The sequence below is a fragment of the Ambystoma mexicanum genome, chromosome 8 (assembly GCF_040938575.1).
Source record: "Ambystoma mexicanum isolate Mex_15411 chromosome 8, UKY_AmexF1_1, whole genome shotgun sequence".
NCBI lineage: Eukaryota > Metazoa > Chordata > Amphibia > Caudata > Ambystomatidae > Ambystoma > Ambystoma mexicanum.
Window position 1 is genome coordinate 884,097,375 of NC_090929.1, and position 17,882 is coordinate 884,115,256.

General features: G+C 45.4%; 1 protein-coding gene across 6 annotated transcripts in view; it reads right to left on the bottom strand.

Annotated features, from left to right (window-relative positions):
- Positions 1-17,882, bottom strand: part of GRID1 (glutamate ionotropic receptor delta type subunit 1) — a 3,001,620-nt gene that overhangs the window by 580,474 nt on the left and 2,403,264 nt on the right. For all 6 annotated transcript variants that reach the window (XR_011268624.1, XR_011268625.1, XM_069610763.1 and 3 more), the window contains exon 9: positions 2,440-2,541. Coding sequence is in view for 4 of the 6 variants with exons in the window: in XM_069610763.1 (XP_069466864.1) it covers positions 2,440-2,541 (102 nt within the window). In the remaining 2 variants the exon portion in view is untranslated. The remainder of the gene's footprint in view (positions 1-2,439; positions 2,542-17,882) is intronic.

Below are 17,882 nucleotides of genomic sequence, written 5' to 3' on the forward strand. Positions count from 1 at the left end.
CATGATTTCTGTTGAATCTTTAAAGTCGAGCAGTGAGGTCTATTGGTACGCTTACAATGAGCAGAGGGATACTTTTTCTAGAAGTTGTGCAAGGAGTCAAATATAAACAATGTGCGTAATCTTTTTGGCACTGCGAAAAGCTTGCAGTAGAGAACATGAAAATAATCAAGGGCACCAGACCCCATGAATGCAAGGTGGCCAGTTCGGAGGATGTCGGTATGGCATATGTGGGGGACATGGACTAAATATTGCCGACACTTCCAGTGAATGCTCTCACAGAGGCAAATTGAGGGAACCCGAGAGCCCAGTCAATGCATCATGTGGAGATCAGTTCAGAAACTGGTGGAGATCAGCAATAGTTCACATGCAAGTCCAGTGGACATTTTGCTGAGGACCAGGAATGATGATTTGATTGGATCATTTCAGAATGCTTAATGAGCCATAATCGTGGACACATTTTTAATCCCTCTGGGGGTAGGCCAGGCTGTCCCAAACAGCACAGCAAGTATTTTTAAACACACACAATCATAGACTCACATGCTCAACCAGACTCACAAACCAAGCACCATATTTCAATGCCCAGGTGTTAGCTCAATTGTGGCGCTAAACATAGAAGTATTACCTCCAGCTATTTCCTAGCAAGCTTCCTGAACATTTATGCCGGAATGCCTATCAACACCCTAACACCAACAATGGTATCTATGTATACAATCCAGTTGTTGCCTTTACTTTGCTATGATTTCTACTGATAGAAAAGAATATAATTTTGCCATTCTATAGTTTGCCATAGATCAATCTCATAACTCCAAGCTGTCCCTTGTTGGGCTACACATGGCTCCATTGATCAAAATGTGCCCTACACAAGATATTCAGAATCACCTTTGTAGCTCCACACTGCCCATGTCATCATAACTACCCTTACTAGATTTTATTTTCAGAGACAGAAAAGTGTACCTAGATATACACTATTATTCCATGATATGACAAGCAAAAATTATTCAGAGTGCATCTGGTATTATGCTCTCTGGATACATTGTATTGTTTAAAAGAAAGACAACTACAAAAGTTTGATATGAGGTGGTGGAAGAATGATATGGCTCTGACATTGCTGCCGCATCTGTAATAAGAAATAATGAAGTTCTATATTGAAGTAAAACACAAAGAGGTGAAATGGAGAAACCTTTGGTTGAGAGACTAATGAAGAGCTCTACTGCATTCATGTCATTTATTTATTTGCAGCGCACATAACCCATAGGTATCTAGGTGCTAGCTTCATTCAATTGTGGAAGTGCAGGTTATTTATAACATACTTGATTTTTTTAACGCAGATCCAGGATTTGAACCTGTGTTTGCTCAGTGTGGTCTTACTTCCAAAACTCGCGTGTTGCCACCGAGCTATCCTCCCATCACACATTGTGCACCAAAACATAGGAGACCTTCAATTAAGGTGGCATAACGTTTACTGAATAATTAAGAAAGAACAAACACAATACTCAGATAATGTAATGGATGAATTCACAGTTTGGATACATTTGGTTAAGAAATAAACAACCTATAATGTAACCTTGAAAGAAACGTCATCATTGGGGCGAACACTCCAAGTGTTTAGTTCTGTTATGTTATTAGGGTTTATTCAAAACTGTGTTGACATTTTCATGGTCTCTAGTTGCTGAAACCTATTTGTATATGTGTCCCTATGTGTCCCCATGCAGGGAATCTATTGTATGAAAATAATTGTTAAAAGGAACATTGACGTTGTGTCAGAACTTTAGGCAATGCCATGTTCTTGTATAAGCATTCATTGGAAAAAAGATATTCATTTGTAATTGGGCTGAAACTCTGTAGCAACATTTCTTTACATATTTGTTTGTTCTAAAATATTTTCATTTTGTCATAGGAATAGTGTCTGCCCATAACAGATCTATTTGTTCTACAATGACAATAGCATCATGACAGATAATACATGTCCAACCAAGTTATTTTGGTTATCGGGAGCAGGCAAAATAGATTATATGATCTTTCCCTGATGAATGTGTGTGCAAATACAGTAAGGTGTTCGGTATTTTTGTATTACATATCTGAGATGATCCTATTTGTATAGCTGTGCATATCCTATAAAACATTCAGATATATTTTTGCTTACAGAGACATGTTGCATATGTTGTGATATAAAACCTATGGCTATTCAATGAATGAGATCCCCTTAAGCATACTTAGTGACATTGGAAGATGACAAGTGTGAAGAATCTCCTCTGGAAGTTTTGATTGCATATGCGATTAACCCAATTATCCTGAGAGATTTTTGGTAGCTATCGTGTTTTTGTACTTGCATGTTTTTCATGATGTATGTATGCCGGGTGACAAAAAGGGCCAAATTACTTTTAATAAAATGCAAAAGAAGGAGGCGTAATCTGAGTAGGAGTGGAACGAAGATCATACCAGAACAGTCACTACTTTGAGAGTCAATCCTTGCAAGTCGTTGTTGAGCTGTGTCTCTTGCAGGCTCCCGTTCAGTCCACCTATCGAATCCCATGTTGCCAGCTAAAAAGGAAGAACACATATATGTGAGTATTTACAGCTAACACAGGTGCAGGTGTAGACATTGATATTTCCAATATATTAAAATGAGCAATGTTTGACTCAAGATCAGATTACAGCGGAGCTAAAAACATAAACATAACCTGGATTCCTTCCTAATTGAGATTAGGAGAAGTTCTTGATAGTTCAACAGGATATTACCTCTTCAATGACTCTAGATAATGTACATTTATAAAACAACAAATACATATTGGGCATGGTATTCATCCAATAGAACAGTAAATAAAAGAGCAATATTGATTGCCGAGAATACAGTATCCATCGAAATGCTCGAAAAAAGAAATCGAGAAAATGCTGAATTCGGTACCGAATAACAAATGAAAACAAAAAGTCCCCCGCTCTACTTACTTGACAACAATGAGTGGTGGGAGTGTCCCCAAAATCCCTAAAAATGAATGTGGGGGACAAATAGTTTTTTTAAAAATAATAAGAAGAAAAGCACTCTGCGGCGGAAATTCTTCCACTCAATGGGAGGCGGAACTCGCGTCAATGGAATAGAGCTGTGCAGAGGAGCAGCAGATAAGTTGGCCGCAGGGGTAAGTATGGATGGTAGGAGGGTGGAGGATGGGGAGAAAGCAATTGGAGGGGAATTGCCTGATTATTTTGATACGGGCATGTCGAATTTGTGTTTTTTGAATTCGACATATTCGTTTATGAAATAATCACATACATCCGAGAATACATCATCATGTTTTAAAATTTAAAAAAGCATATCATCTTTTTATTTAGAAATCCATGGATATCCTCAAACTGTATCTTTAGGGCAGGGGCCTCCAACCGTTTTCCCTCTAGATGTTTTGGACTATAACTTCCATTAGCTTTAGTCAGCATAGTCAATGGAGAGGGATGAATGGATTCAGAATTCAAAGCATATGGACAGCACCAAGTTGCAGGCATCTTTTTTAGGTTGTGCAATACTTAAAGTGCTCAGACACAGGCTAGATAGGGCAATGCATTCTTATACTTGGGAATGTTCCCATGCTATACATATAGCAGCTATCTCTATTTGGGATGTGTGTGTGTGAACATATTAGCATATACAATGGCAGAACTTGCTATTAAATCAACTTACCTGTAACTGTTGTTCTCCAGAATGGGTCTGGCATGGATTCACATGCTCATGAATATTCCCCGTCGTCAGGCTGGGAATCCTTGGTAAAGAAAAAAATCAGTATCAGTTTCGTTTCTGATCTGTCTTTCTTAGTAGTAACCAATCACTGATCTCTGAGTCATACTGCCCCCAGCCAATGACTGCCTCTCCCTAAGCCCCGCCTCCGGCAGCCATCCTCAGATTTGGTAGCACGCCAAGTGGCAGTATGATCAAGTGAAGAGCCGCAGAGGGGTAGGTGGGAGGGTTCGCATGTGAATCCATGCTAGACCCATGCTGGAGAACAACAGTTACAGGTAAGTAACTTGTTCCTAATCCAGCATGGGGTCTGGCATGGATTCACATGCTCATGAATAAAAGAATACATAGCAGTATACACATGCACAACCACTGGAGGTGGCAACAGGCTCAACATTAAGCAATACAACAACTCAACATTAAGCATCTCTTACCTCCTCACCAGGCTCACCTTAAGCGAACAGGTTGCGCAGCACTGCTTGGCCGACCCTGGACTCCTCCCTGGAGTCCCGATCGACACAGTAGAATCTTGTGAAGGTGTGCGTCGACCTCCATGTAGCAGCCGTGCAGATGTCCAGCAGGGGTACACCAGACAGGAACGCCGTGGTAGCAGCGATCGCTCTGGTCGATTGGGCTCTCGGACGGCCGGGCAGCGGTCGGTTTGCCAACCGGTGACAATGCATGATACAGCCGGAGAGCCATCTGGAAATGGAAGTCTTCAAGAGAGCCTTCCCTTGATTCACAGACCCAAAATTCACGAATAGCTGTGATGTCTTCCGAAAACTCTGTGCGGTCCACGTAGAACATCAGTGTTCTGGCTACATCCAGCGAGTGCAAAGTCCTCTTTGCCGGCGTCGAAAGCGACGGGAAGAAAACTGGTAACACCAAGGGCTCGTTGAGGTGGAAGTCCAACGGCACCTTGGGCATGAAGGAGCGGTGTGTCCTAAGCACCACCCTTGTGTCATGAAAAGTCAAGTATGGAGGCTTGCAAGATAGGGCCTGAATCTCTCCCACTCGTCGTGCAGAGGGGATGGCCACGAAGAACGCTGTCTTCCATGACAGGAACTTCAAGGGCGCCGAGTGCATAGGCTCGAATGGGGCTCCCATGAGCCTGGTCAGCACCGCATTAAGTTCCCATGCCGGGGCAGGAGCCTTCACCGGCGGGAATGAACGGAATAGTCCCTTCATAAATTCCTTTACCAGGCGATGAGACCACAAGGACGCCCGTCCCGTAGTCCTGGTATATCGGGAGATGGCAGCCAGATGTATTTTTATGGAGGCGTGAGCCAGTCCAGCCTTGGCCAGTGACAGTAAGTACGGCAGCACTTGAGGGGCAGTAATCCGCAGAGGGTTAATCTTCTGTGCACGTCACCAGACAGAGAACCTCTTCCATTTATGACCGTAACACTTGAGAGTTGAGGACGCCCTGGCCTTTGCAAGAACCTCTCTGCAATCAACCGGGATATCGTACCCCCCAAACTCTAGCGCTGCAGGAGCCAGGCCTGCAAGTTCAGCGACTGTGGGTCGTGGTGTAGATTGGTGCCTCCTTCTCTGTAGAGAAGATCCGTGTCCGCCGGCAGCCTGACTGGCGAGGACGTTGACAAGTCCAGAAGGTCTGGGAACTAGATCTGCCTCGGCCACGCCGGTGCGACGAGGATCATCCTGCACCTGGACATCTTGAGCTGGCCGATGAGGTGGAGCAGCAATGGCAACAGAGGGAACGTGTATAGAAACAGGCCGTCCCAAGGGAACGAGAAAGCATCACCCATGCTCTTCGGCTGTGGAAACCTGCTGGCGAACCTCTGTCACTTGGAGTTCGTCGCCGTTGCGGACAGGTCGATCTGGGGTTTGCCCCATCGTTGGAAGAGTCGATCCACTTGATCCTGTCGCAGTTCCCACTCGTGGCACGAGCGCAGCTCCCTGCTGAGTGAGTCGGTGATGGTGTTTTCTATTCCTGCCAGGTGGAAGGGAACCAGAAACATCCCCTGGGCGACGGCCCAGTGCCACAGATCCTGGGCCTCCTTGGATAGGGCTGGGGATCTGGTGCCTCCCTGCTTCCGTATGTAGAACATCATGGTGGTGTTGTCGGTGCATATCCTCACCACTTTGTCCTTGAGGGACGGGAGGAACGACTTGAGCACCCAGAACACTGCACAGAGCTCCAAGAGGTTGATGTGAAGAGACCTCTCCTCCGGGAGCCAAAGGCCTCTTGCGTTGAGATCTCCGGTGTGGGCCCCCCAACCCTCCAGAGAGGCGTCTGTAGTCACCGTCTCCTGAAACGCTGGGGTTTGAAAGTCCGTGCCCGTCGTGAGGTGAGCCCGGGTGCCCCACCAGAGGATTGCCCGATGGAACTCCTCGTCGAGGGGGATCCTGTCCTCGAAGCAGCCCCCTACCTGAACCCAGCGGGCATCGAGGAACTCCTGTAGCGGACGCATCCGAAGTCTGCAAAGGGGTACAAGGTAGATGCATGAGGACATCATCCCGAGAAGGGACTTGATGGACCTCACCCTGGCCACGTCCGTGGCTAACAATCACCGTACCTTGCCCAGGATGGTTTTGGTTCCCTCCTCTGAAGGGGAGGCCAATTGCTCCACTGTATCGAGCTGCACCCCCAAAAACAGTGCTACTTGTGATGGAACCAGGTGAGATTTGGGGTAGTTGATGGAGAACCCCAGCTCCGTGAGCAACCGGACGGTCCTCGCCGTATGATCGACGGCGAGTTCCCTTGACCTTGCCCGGATTAGCCAGTCGTCCAGGTAGGGGTAGACGTGGATCCCCTGCAGGCGCAGCCGCACCGCCACTGGTGCCAGGCACTTGGTGAAAACCCTGGGTGCCGACTTCAATCCGAACGGTAGGGCTCTGAATTGGTAGTGGCGTCCTTGAACCACGAACCTGAGGAACTTCCTGTGCCTTTCTAGAATTGGGATGTGGAAGTAGGCATCCTCCAGGTGCAGCGACAATAGGAAGTCGCCTTCCTCCAGCTGTCCCAGTACGTGCTGGAGAGTGACCATCCTGAATTTCTGCGCCTTGATGTATTTGTTCAACCGAAGCAGGTCTAGAATGGGGTGCCAACCGCCTTTCTTCTTCCTGATGAGGAAGTACCTTGAGTACACTCCGGAGCCCCGGAGCCTCCTCGGGACGAGCTCGATGGCACCTTTCTTGAGCATCGCCTTTACCTCCAACAGCAGTTGAGGGACGTGATTCTCCTTCCTGGCCACGGGAGGAATGCAAGGGCACTTCTTTAGGAATTCTAGTGAGTGCCCGTTGGCCAGGGTGTCCAACACCCAACGATCGGTGGAGATGGACTCCCACACCCTGACAAACTTCGTCAGTCGGCCTCCCACTGGGGTGCTTCGGTGGGGGGCCTGACCTCCCGGCCGGGTCAGTCTTGCTTGGACGCGGCCTTGCCGCCTTGGCCTCCTTGGCGACGACGGCGGGAACCCCCTTGCTTGCCACGACCTCTGTAGGCCTCCTGGGAAGAGGAGCGGGCTGCCTTGTGGTAGGAGGAGGAGCCACCGCTGGATCCTTTGGAGGCACCCTGTCTGCCTCCAGCGCTCCGAAAGGGCCGTCGCTGCTGAAGCACTCCAAGGGCCCAGGCCGTCTCCGAGTCGGTCTTGATGGCCTGTAGAGACTCATCCACCGTCTTACCAAAGAGGTTGTTGCCGTCGAACGGCATGTCCAACACTTTGGTCTGGACATCCTGGCGAAAGTCTGTTGGCTTGAGCCATCCTCGTCGTCCGAGGCAAACTCCGTTGCCCAGTTGGCGAAATCCGGTATCGGCAATGTCCGTTGCCACCGCAATGGCGTGATCCGACGCCACCTCGCCCTCCTGCAGAATTTCTAGGGCCTCTGCTCTTTTTTCATCAGGCAGGAAATATAGCAGGGGAGCTATCTTGAACCAAAGCTCCCTGTCATAGCGGGCCATGATCGCTAAGGCATTGGCTGCCTTAATCGTCGTCGCCGCCGACGAGATGACCCGTCGCCCCATAGAGTCCAACTTCTTGCCCTTGCTGTCCGGCGGGGAAGTGGGAGTTGAAGACGCCGTGCCCGCTGCCTTCTTCTTAGCCGCTGCCGAGACGACCGAGTCCGGCGTGGGCTGGGCCCTGAGGCACAAGGGGGCGGCATCGGGGACTCGGTACCTCTTCTCGTACCTGTCCCTCTTGGCGGGTGTCGTCGCAGGGTTCTTGAGGACGGCAAGCCCCTTGTCCCATATGTCGTTGAGTAAAGGCACCGTGAGGACCGTCTTCCTCTTAGCCTCTCGTCGTTGGTACAGAAACCCCTCCTTTTTCTGTTCTTCAGGGCAGAGCTGGAGGAGCTTGGATGCCCTGGTTATCATGGCGTGGAAAGAGCCAACCTTGTCGGCTGGGGACGCCCGCGGGGGTGGCGACGGGATGTCTGCAGTGTCATCGCCGCTGTCATCGTCCGTCCCCGTCGCCGTATCCGTCACCGTATCCTCTCCCGGCGAGGGGGATAAGGGGTCCACCGGCCTCGCGGGCACGAAGGGCGGAGAGGGGTGGACTCTTCTCCGCTTGTTCGGAGGGTTTCCTGACGGGCCTGGTTCTGGATCCTCCGTCAGGGTCCATGGTAATCTCGTCCTTATCTCGGTACATAAGGATTGGATTGCCAACAAAATGGCCGCTGAGCTATCCTGGGGCTCGGCCAATGGCTGCGACGGACGGGAAGGCCGTTCCACTGGGCCCTGTTCGTCGTCCTCGTCGCAATCTTTGATCACGTCAGCAGGGACCGTCCCCTGGGATCGAACCTTCTCGAACCTCTCGTTGAGGTTTATGAACCTCTCGTTGAGGCCTATGGACCTTTCGTTGAGCCCCCTTTCGGTCTCCACCAGTTCCTCCTCAGAGGCTGATTCCGAGTCTGTAGCGGCCACCGGCCCCCCCCCCTATTTTTCAGCCGGGGGCTTCACGGGGGTCTTAGCGGTGGGCTGGAAAGAGGATTCCCTCTGCGGAGGCAGGGATACTCTGGGCCCAGAGGCTGTTTCCATTGGCATAGTCTCAGCCGGCTCCGCCAGGGTCGCAGAGACCGCTCCGGTAGAGGCCTTAGCCGGCAGGATCGAGGCCCTCACCACGTTAGGTGCGTCCTGGGCCTTCACCTTGAGGGGAGGGTCAATGCCTCGCTCCCCCTTCGAGATCGACCGGGTCCGCTCCAGCGGCCTACCTGGGTTCTCAGACTTCTTCCCCGAAACAGAGCGCTGGCTCGTGGTCGAACGTGCCGGGGAAGTAGCGCCCTGCTTGCCAACCGAAGAGCCTGACCTATCGGCACTCCCGAAGCCGGCGGACTCGCGGTGCTTGGCCTTCTGTTGGGCCCCTGTTGCCAGGGCGCCCTCAAAGGACTTAGAAGCCCGCTCAACCTTCTTCTTCGCCTTCTCACTTGCTGTGCCCTTCTCCAGCCAGGAGGCGAGGCGGGAACGACGATCTTGTTTGGTCCGTTCCAAAAGGTTCTTGCAGAACGCACAGTCCTTCTCCACGTGCGTCTTGTCCCCATGGAGGCAGTAGAGAGATCGCAAATACTCGTCCTCCTTGAAAACGTTATATAATCCGCATCCAGGGCAGTTCCTGAACAGCTTGGATCCGGGCATCGAGCTTCCTTTGTCCTGGGCCATGTCTGTTGAGGTAGGCCGCAGAAGAGGTGTAAACTCGACGAAAACTTCACCCTTGAGGGGCGTAGAAGAATTCCGAAATGGGTCCCCGTTATCGGAAGTAGAAACGGTGGAGCTTGATGCTCGATTAAACCTAAAAAAGAGAAAATCTCCTGAAAAAGCGTGAAAATGGAGTAAAAAACTCGAGAGCTAAACACGAGGACTCCCAACACTTGAGCGTGCGGTAAAAATCTGAGGATGGCTGCCAGAGGCGGGGCTTAGGGAGAGGCAGTCATTGGCTGGGGGCAGTATGACCCAGAGATCAGTGATTGGTTACTACTTAGAAAGACAGATCAGAAACGAAACTGATACTGATTTTTTTCTTTACCGAGGATTCCCAGCCTGATGACGAGGAATATTCATGAGCATGTGAATCCATGCCAGACCCCATGCTGGAGAAATAAAAATGCCACTAAATTGTTGTTCTGGAGAGTAAAAATCCATGTTAGTCTTGTAAAGCTTATTTTAACTAATCCAGATTAGGCTCTTTCACTGGAGTGGCCATGCTATGTATATGTTAGCATGTGATTAGGTTCATGTTGCTTTTGTTAACTTTTATTTTTTAGGAGCATAGTTCTCATATATTTCACAAAAAATATAAAATTTCTGCATTTCTGGAACAAATAATTTGTGAAGCACATGGCATCAGACTGCCTGGTTTAATGCAAGTAATCACTTACTATTATATTTTTCTTCACGTGGGAAAGACATGTTATGATCAAAGCCATAAATATGAAGTGTTTCTCGTTCAAGAATGTATCAACTAAACACTGGACCAAGAATTGGATGCTCCAAATAGTAAGCGTTTATATATAAAATACCTTATATTCAAAAAGGCTAAAGTGGACACCAGTGTGTAAACCAAGTACCACCTCCACTGTTATGATGACATTCAAAGGGACCTGGGACTAAAGGTCCTCCTACTGCTTCATGCACCCTTCATCCTGCTTTGCACATCACTAAATAAACAATGTAGATGTATCAATATTCTGCACTATCACATGTATTATTCACCCGTTTCCTTCAGTCTTGAAGAGCGTTATAATCACAAGAGCAGAAATGCATTTGCAACATGAGGTGCACTTGCAATCTAGAATTATCAACAGTTGTGGGTACACACTGTGTGTAACGAGCACTGCTACATTTCAAACCATTAGCGAATTTGCTCAGTCAAGTTGCTGCCAAAAAAACCTAAGAGGCAGCCACAGTTTTCTCTAGTTATTGGTTTAATAAAATACAGTGGATATTTCCCTCTGCAGTGATGGCCAGATTGGGGAAACCCCAGATGATGTTGATGATCAACATCATCATAATCATTTTATTATTATTACTATTATTATTATTATTATTATTATTATTATTATTATTATTATTATTATTATTATTATTATTTACTTTGATGAACCACAAAGTATAATAAAGCCTGATGTGGCCATCTTGTAACCGTCATCTACTAGATATTAAAATAACTTCAATATATTATAATTTAGAGCTTTATTTCTGATTCCTCCCTCCTCTAGGTGCTATAATGGTAGTTGGTATTATTACCCAATTTAATTGTGAACAATGTATATCACCCGGGTTGGATGAGTGGTTGAGTTGGCCTTATCCAGGATTCGAACTAACAAACTGCAAGGTCACCCCTCTGTTTAAGGAAAGCACTTAGCTTGCTCAATTGCGCTTCCCGGTGAAGAAGTAAAAGGCAGCTGTTGCCATCGCCAATAGACTTTGATTCTGGCATGTACACTATTCCCTCAAATGCTCCAATTAACTTCATTCCATGACTAAAAGGGGCAATTTTGTGTTCACCATGACACTTGATAACACTCAATAAAGTGCTTGGAAGAGACAGGAACACACTTCAAACAATGAAAATAGAGCAAAACAAACACCAGCACATCTGGGATGTAGCAAATTAATTTGAGAGCAGAAGCAACCAACTGTGATATGATGTGATCTGATAAGTCATTTATAACGCACCTGTACACAAGTGTTTCTAGGCGCGACTGTGACATGTTCAAGCACAAAATGCTTACCTTTAAATAAAAATACCAAAACAGGAAATAACAAGAACTAAGTACATGTGCGCTTATCCATATTAGCCCTCTAACCCTATCCATTCCAATACCTCTTGCTCCACAATGAGTTGCTAAAGTGATAACTCTTAGCCAGTATCTGAAAATCTATTATATGTTTCCTAGAAGCTACTAAAAGAGCCCATGCCATGCCCATCCGCTCCCCTCTCCATTTGCACTCCTTGGCAATATAAGTGAAATAAGCTCTACGATCCATGGACCCAATCAATTACAAAAGGAAATGACGCTTGCATGACCATTCCGCTGGCTTCCCAGTACTACTTTTTGGTTACTCGGTCTCAAGCTTTACCTATGTAAATTCCACACTCATACCCAGAGGGTTAGGGCATGCAGTGGTTCCCCCTCTATAGTTTCTCACTCATTTGTCTTTTATTGCACTTCGGTTTGCACGTAATAGTTAAAAATTGAAGAAAGGACTGGTCCTTGTTTACAACATCACAAAGTGAGGAGTGTGGGGAAACGGCCAACCACGTCTACTTCCCTTATTAGGATTCAACAAGTAATGGTATATACTCTATGTTGTAATTTGAATGGATGTACTGTAGCTTCTCATTCAAGACACCCCTCATGTCTAACGTGCATGGCAGGAAACAAATGTAAGTCCAACATAAATTGTCACATTACGGTTACAATGATTGTATTTTTCCTGGAAAAGCATGACCCTCTGCGGATGTGGGACGTTGAGACCAGCTGAAATCAGAGTGTTCCCATTGACGTACCTCATAATACCATTTTGTATGCCATTGCAAATACCCTCTCTTATAATATGTATGCGTTCATGGGCTTTGTAACCCAAACGTGCTTTGTAACCCAAACGTGCCATGTTAAGCTGGTCGTGCATCCCACATCTGCTGAATTTCAAGGGATTTGTTGTGTTAAGTTTGCACAGCTGAACTGCACCTTAAATAAGGCTTTTTCAGTGTATATATATGGACCGAGCAATTCCATGTTGATCACATTGTCATATATTGAACCATCTATACAAACTTACTATTTCATGCTCAAGTTGTTTCACACCGGGTCCAATTATGTACAGCGGTGTTTGCTGTGCGCTGCGCAAATATCTAAACTTTTGAATGGGAGTAGGCCAAAAAACAGCATTTTTTTTGCTTTCTTCATAACATTTAATTTTTTTTTCTGAATCTTTCCCAAAATATCCAAACAAGGGAGGCCAATGACACACTCTGTTTGCAAAAATGTATACTCTTCTGAACTATGCTGCATTGACAGGTGCACTTTAATATGTATGCATATTTTCCCATGATCACACATATAAACTAGTCTGACATCCTGAAGTATGGCACACTATTCTGCTTTGCCATCTACTAGAAACAGACTGAAACACTTCCCCGCCACCTCAGCCCACCTTCCTAATTACAAGAGAACAGAGCAAGAAACAGATGATGTTTTCTCGTGTTTCCCTAAAGCTGCTTCAAGCTACGTCAAAACACCAGAATCAACTTCATATGCTTTTTAGCATTTCAGAATCCGGACCTATGATCTGTCGAGCCCGTATGCAACCGGTATTTCAGAGGAATTGCTCAAGCCATTGGGTCCATTTGGACCCCCACTCCTTATAAACATTGTTGATACCTTGTTGCAGATGGATGGGGTCAGACTTAAAAAAAGATGAAAATCATTTTTAACAAGAATAATCTTAAAATGAGCTTTGCCAAGCTAAAATATTGATTACTTAACACGCGTAATCAGTTTCTCTATATTGTTTTTAAGTGTATTCACAGTCACGCCCCCAGCCTATCTTTTCTCCTTGGTATCATGTTATACTTCACTGTCCCGTAACTTTTCTCTGCTTCTTTATTTCTTCTGACTGTTATATGTCCTAGGTGCATAGTCTCACCTTCCTTCTTTTTCTCTCCAAAATATTAGATTGCTCTCTCGCTGTCTCCGTCCCCTTCATACTTGAATTTTCCATATTTTTTTTCTTAAAACTAACTTCCTAAGCTCCTCTTGGAGAAATGTGTTCCTCAGGATTAATAACCTATATTATTAATTTGTCTGTCCAAAATATGCGGTTTGGTGTGAATTCTGTTAAGTTATTTGGTGAAATCACTCTATAAATCCAAATAAATAAATAAAAAATAAATAAATAAATAAACATAAATAAATTAATAAACCAGAGAACTAAGGTATGCCGTTCTCAAAGTCATGTCTAGGATTGCACTTGCACGGTTAAGAGACCTCCATAAGAAGAGTATGATGCACTAACACATCCAGGAGTTCATGAGACATGGGATGCACCTCACTAACAATGCATGGGCACTGGTGAAGCTCAATTATAACAAAGGACACTCCACACAGGTGGTAAGTAATCTTCAAATGTCCAAGGAAAATGTGCAATGCCCAATCCACACAAAAGAGAACTGACACATAGGACACTCTAAGGAATGGCCGTGCAGGAACTAAGATAAAGCACACTAGACCACTCAACTCCTGAATCTATCATCTCATCAACACTCAAAAGCAAGGCAAAAGAACTGATAACAATATGAAATCACATCATCACAGATGCAGTAGACATCCTCTCTACCTATCAAATTCTCCAGAACTCACTAATCCGCATTTCATTCATGGTCTCGACCTTTCTTTGAGACCCTTAGAAGGGTCTTGAACTATGTAATTTTCCAAAATCCGAATGTGCTCAGAATCTGCTGGTAAATGTCTAATGCATGGCAGCTGGTGCTTTAAGAATAGTGGGAGTTTCACTTGGACAGGCCTGTTCTATAATCCAAAAGCACTGAATTTCAAAATGATACACGCCAGTGACTGCATACAGTTGTCACCTTTTTTTAAGGCATGGGATTTATCACTGAAATTTAAAAGCCATTCCACATATCCTTGCTTAGTGTACAATATTCTGATGGCATGGCAAGCATAACTACAAAATGAATGCTGGTCTTTTAAAAAAAAAAAAGATTCACAAACATATAAGTTTGTTTTGGCCAAACAGCCATATGGTATACTAATGTGTTAAGAGTGTTTCCACCATTATGCTCTAATTTGTGAAATTTCACAGGATCTGATAACTTTGTATTACTTAGAGCAGGGATAAGCAAGTTCATTGTACTCAGAGTAATCGACTTATTTCATTAAGACTCATTCCCCAATGACATTGACCAAATGTTTACCATACACAGTAGAGAGTCTGCCTTAGATGTCTAGTCACAGGCTAACAGTAGGCGTTTGGTTTGCTAAAAGCAAGGGGCATCATTGTTTGAAGGTCTGATGATAGTTTATCTCAAATAGCCATGTTCCTTGGGCAGGAACTAGGATCTGAGGATTGGTGAAGCAGTGAACCAGGCAGTCTTCTGTGATGTACATTCACTTTATACTAGGGGAAACTGTGAGGGAATGTGATTTCAGGAGATTGGTATCAGACACCTTAGCTGCTTAGCATCCCACCATAAGGTTTAAGGATTTTCTCTTAACACTTTTGTCAGCAAGCGCAAGGTCTTTTGCATAACTTGTCAACACTCTATTCAAGACCTAAGATTGTTCCCAATGTAGACATTCCAGTTATGTTGCCTATTCAGTAGTCCTAAGTCAACTGTAGTAATGTAGTCATGGGAAGTGAGCAGGTGCTGGAAACCAAGTGCTGGGAATTTGTTAAATACGCCTGCGTCAGACCATCTAGGTGTTAGAAAGAGAAGCTATTACTAAAAAAGATCACTGTAGAGAAATGAACAGGAAATCTAAGAGAGAAGCTCCAACATGTGTTGGATCCATAAACCTTGCGCTGCAATCTGGGAAGGATATTTCCTATTGATAGACCCTGTGCTCTATGCAGCAGAGCCTGTCGACATACTGTAACAACATGGAAACTTGTCTTCCATGAACACTCATCCCATACCATGAGCGATATGGGATTTATTGCCATGGCTAACATGGACCCTGCTGCAGTATTGCGACCTTCCCTCCCATGTCCCAGTGGAGCCATTCAAAGCGCAACATTAAACTTCCACAAGCTTTGATGGACCGGTCCAAGATAACTGGTTTCTTTACTCCTACTGTTAATGGCTAGACACATTTGGTGGGTGTTGGAACACTACAGCCTACTTCCAGTACTCGTTCTACCTCGACTGGAATTGATAATAAAAACTCGCTCCTTAACCTCTGTTTGAGCCTGCAGTGGCAGGCACCGGGAAACTGCACTGATTAATAACCTTTGCACCAATCTATCGGCTATCCCAGATTTGGAGCGCATCACTCCTCTTTCCGCAGAGGAGTTGAACACCTGCAGTGCGTCCTCATATTCCACCTTTAGATCTCAATATATGCAGTACAAGATGATGCGCCCTTTACCCCTAGCATCAATGCCATTGCTGTAACTGTGGATGCTATTTTCGGCTTATGCTCTACGTTGGTACAGGATCAAATGGCTCTTAACTTTGACAGTGGACCGTTACCTACAGGGTCGGCCCACCACCTCGGGGCATGTCGCTTCATTAGAGGTTTCCAAGGTTGGGATGAAAATAGGACAATAGCAAAAGGTGCAGCTAAAGCATGTTGTAGAGCAATACATTCAGCAGGGGTACACATAATGTCCTGGGAAATGTGCAGGTGAAATAGCCACGTGGTGTTCAGTGGCAGGCAGTGAGTATTATGCCATTGTCAGTGTTGTTAAACAAACTTTCCTGCAGATACTTCACAAAATATGGGTGAGGAGGTGTTATGTAACTTCTACATACGTGGTCAGCACGGTGATAAGCAGTGCCACCAACTTATGCCTTCAAATATCCATTATGTTGATGCACTGTGTGGGCTCAGCATCTGTGGATGGTTGCTTAGGGTGTTCTGTTTTCACACTGACCTCGTAAACAAACATGAATGATTCACTTTCACTGAGGGGCAGGCTGAAGTTAAATAAGGGAAGTATAATGTTTTCTAAGAAAATATATACATCTAAACAACACTATACAATATAACATTACACATCTAACAATTAGACATCTATGCAATGTGTTAATTCATTGGATAGCAAATTCTGGGAAGGAAGAAACATACACAGATGTCTAAATGCAAACATAACAACGAGCTCAGTTTTTATATACAAAAATCACCATTACCAATTCATTATGTCCACATGTTGCTCTTATCTATTGTGTTCACCTAAGAAACTTTCATAAACCATCCATTTACGTGTTTGTGAGACACAACATGTCATTCCCCAAAAGACGGGACCCATAATGGACCCATAATGGAATGCATGCATGTGCCCTGATTAGTGAGAGCATTAATGATTCTTGAAGTATACGTTTGCAGACACCAATGCAATCTCTGTTTTACAACATGATCCAATTGCACATGAACCCTGGATAACTGGCTCCTCCACTACCCAGCATTATAGATGCCTGTGCTTGTGTGATAGTCTATCATGAATATCGATAGAACAGAAGAAACCCTCTCCAAGACATTTCAGGGAACATATGTGTAAGGGATGGTAAGTGGGGCAGTTGTCTTATGTAGGCAACAAATGCGCAAAACACATTCAATACAGACATGTTCTTCCAGAGGTGGTGTTTGGAACGGGACAGAAGGATGCAACTTTGGAAAGTGAAATAATCATAACCGATGACATATGTGACAAAGTCACAAACATGTGGCCTGCTCATGTGACTAAGGCGACCCTGGTAGGTAGGCGTTACCACTTGCTCTATGATACAGTCTTCAGAAGAGGTGTAGGGTGGATTCCACAGGCTCCCAATCCATTGATAGACTTTTGAGTTTGCTCAGTTTCTTCCATGTTATACTCCTTTGATGCTTGGAGGTGTCCATCAGAACTCACAAGAAGCTTGGAAGAAACTTCACTAGTAAGTAAGCCCACCACTGTGTGTATTCACAATCCATGTAATACAGAAATATATATCTGGTTCGATGAAAGGCAGAGGCACAAGAGTACTGATATCTGAAATAGTGCTGTAGACCTGTAGGATTTTGCTTACTGTATCCAGCAAGCACCAAAATAGAGCCCTCATTATTGCCATACAGAGATGGAGGTCCCAGCACCCATCCCTGGCAGCTGCAGCAGCATACATTAACCACTGAGGGAATCAAATATTCCAGATGCATGATTAGTGTCCTTGGCTTGCGTGCCCCAATAATAAACAAGGAAAATAGTAGATTACACTGCCCATGCTCAATAACAGGCTGTGTCCCCACTGTTTTCCCAGCGGAGAATAAAAAAGGTAACTCCACACAATAGGCCCACACTCACTGACCTATATAGTGAGAGAGTGAGCGAGTAAGAGAGAAAGAGAGAGATAGAGAGAGAGAGAGAGAGAGAGAGAGAGAAAGAGAGAAAGAGAGAAAGAGAGAGAAATAAGAGTAGCACCTGATGAATAGAGTGTGGTTGTTTGGAAAGGAGCTGAAGGAGAAGAGAGAGAGTGTAGAG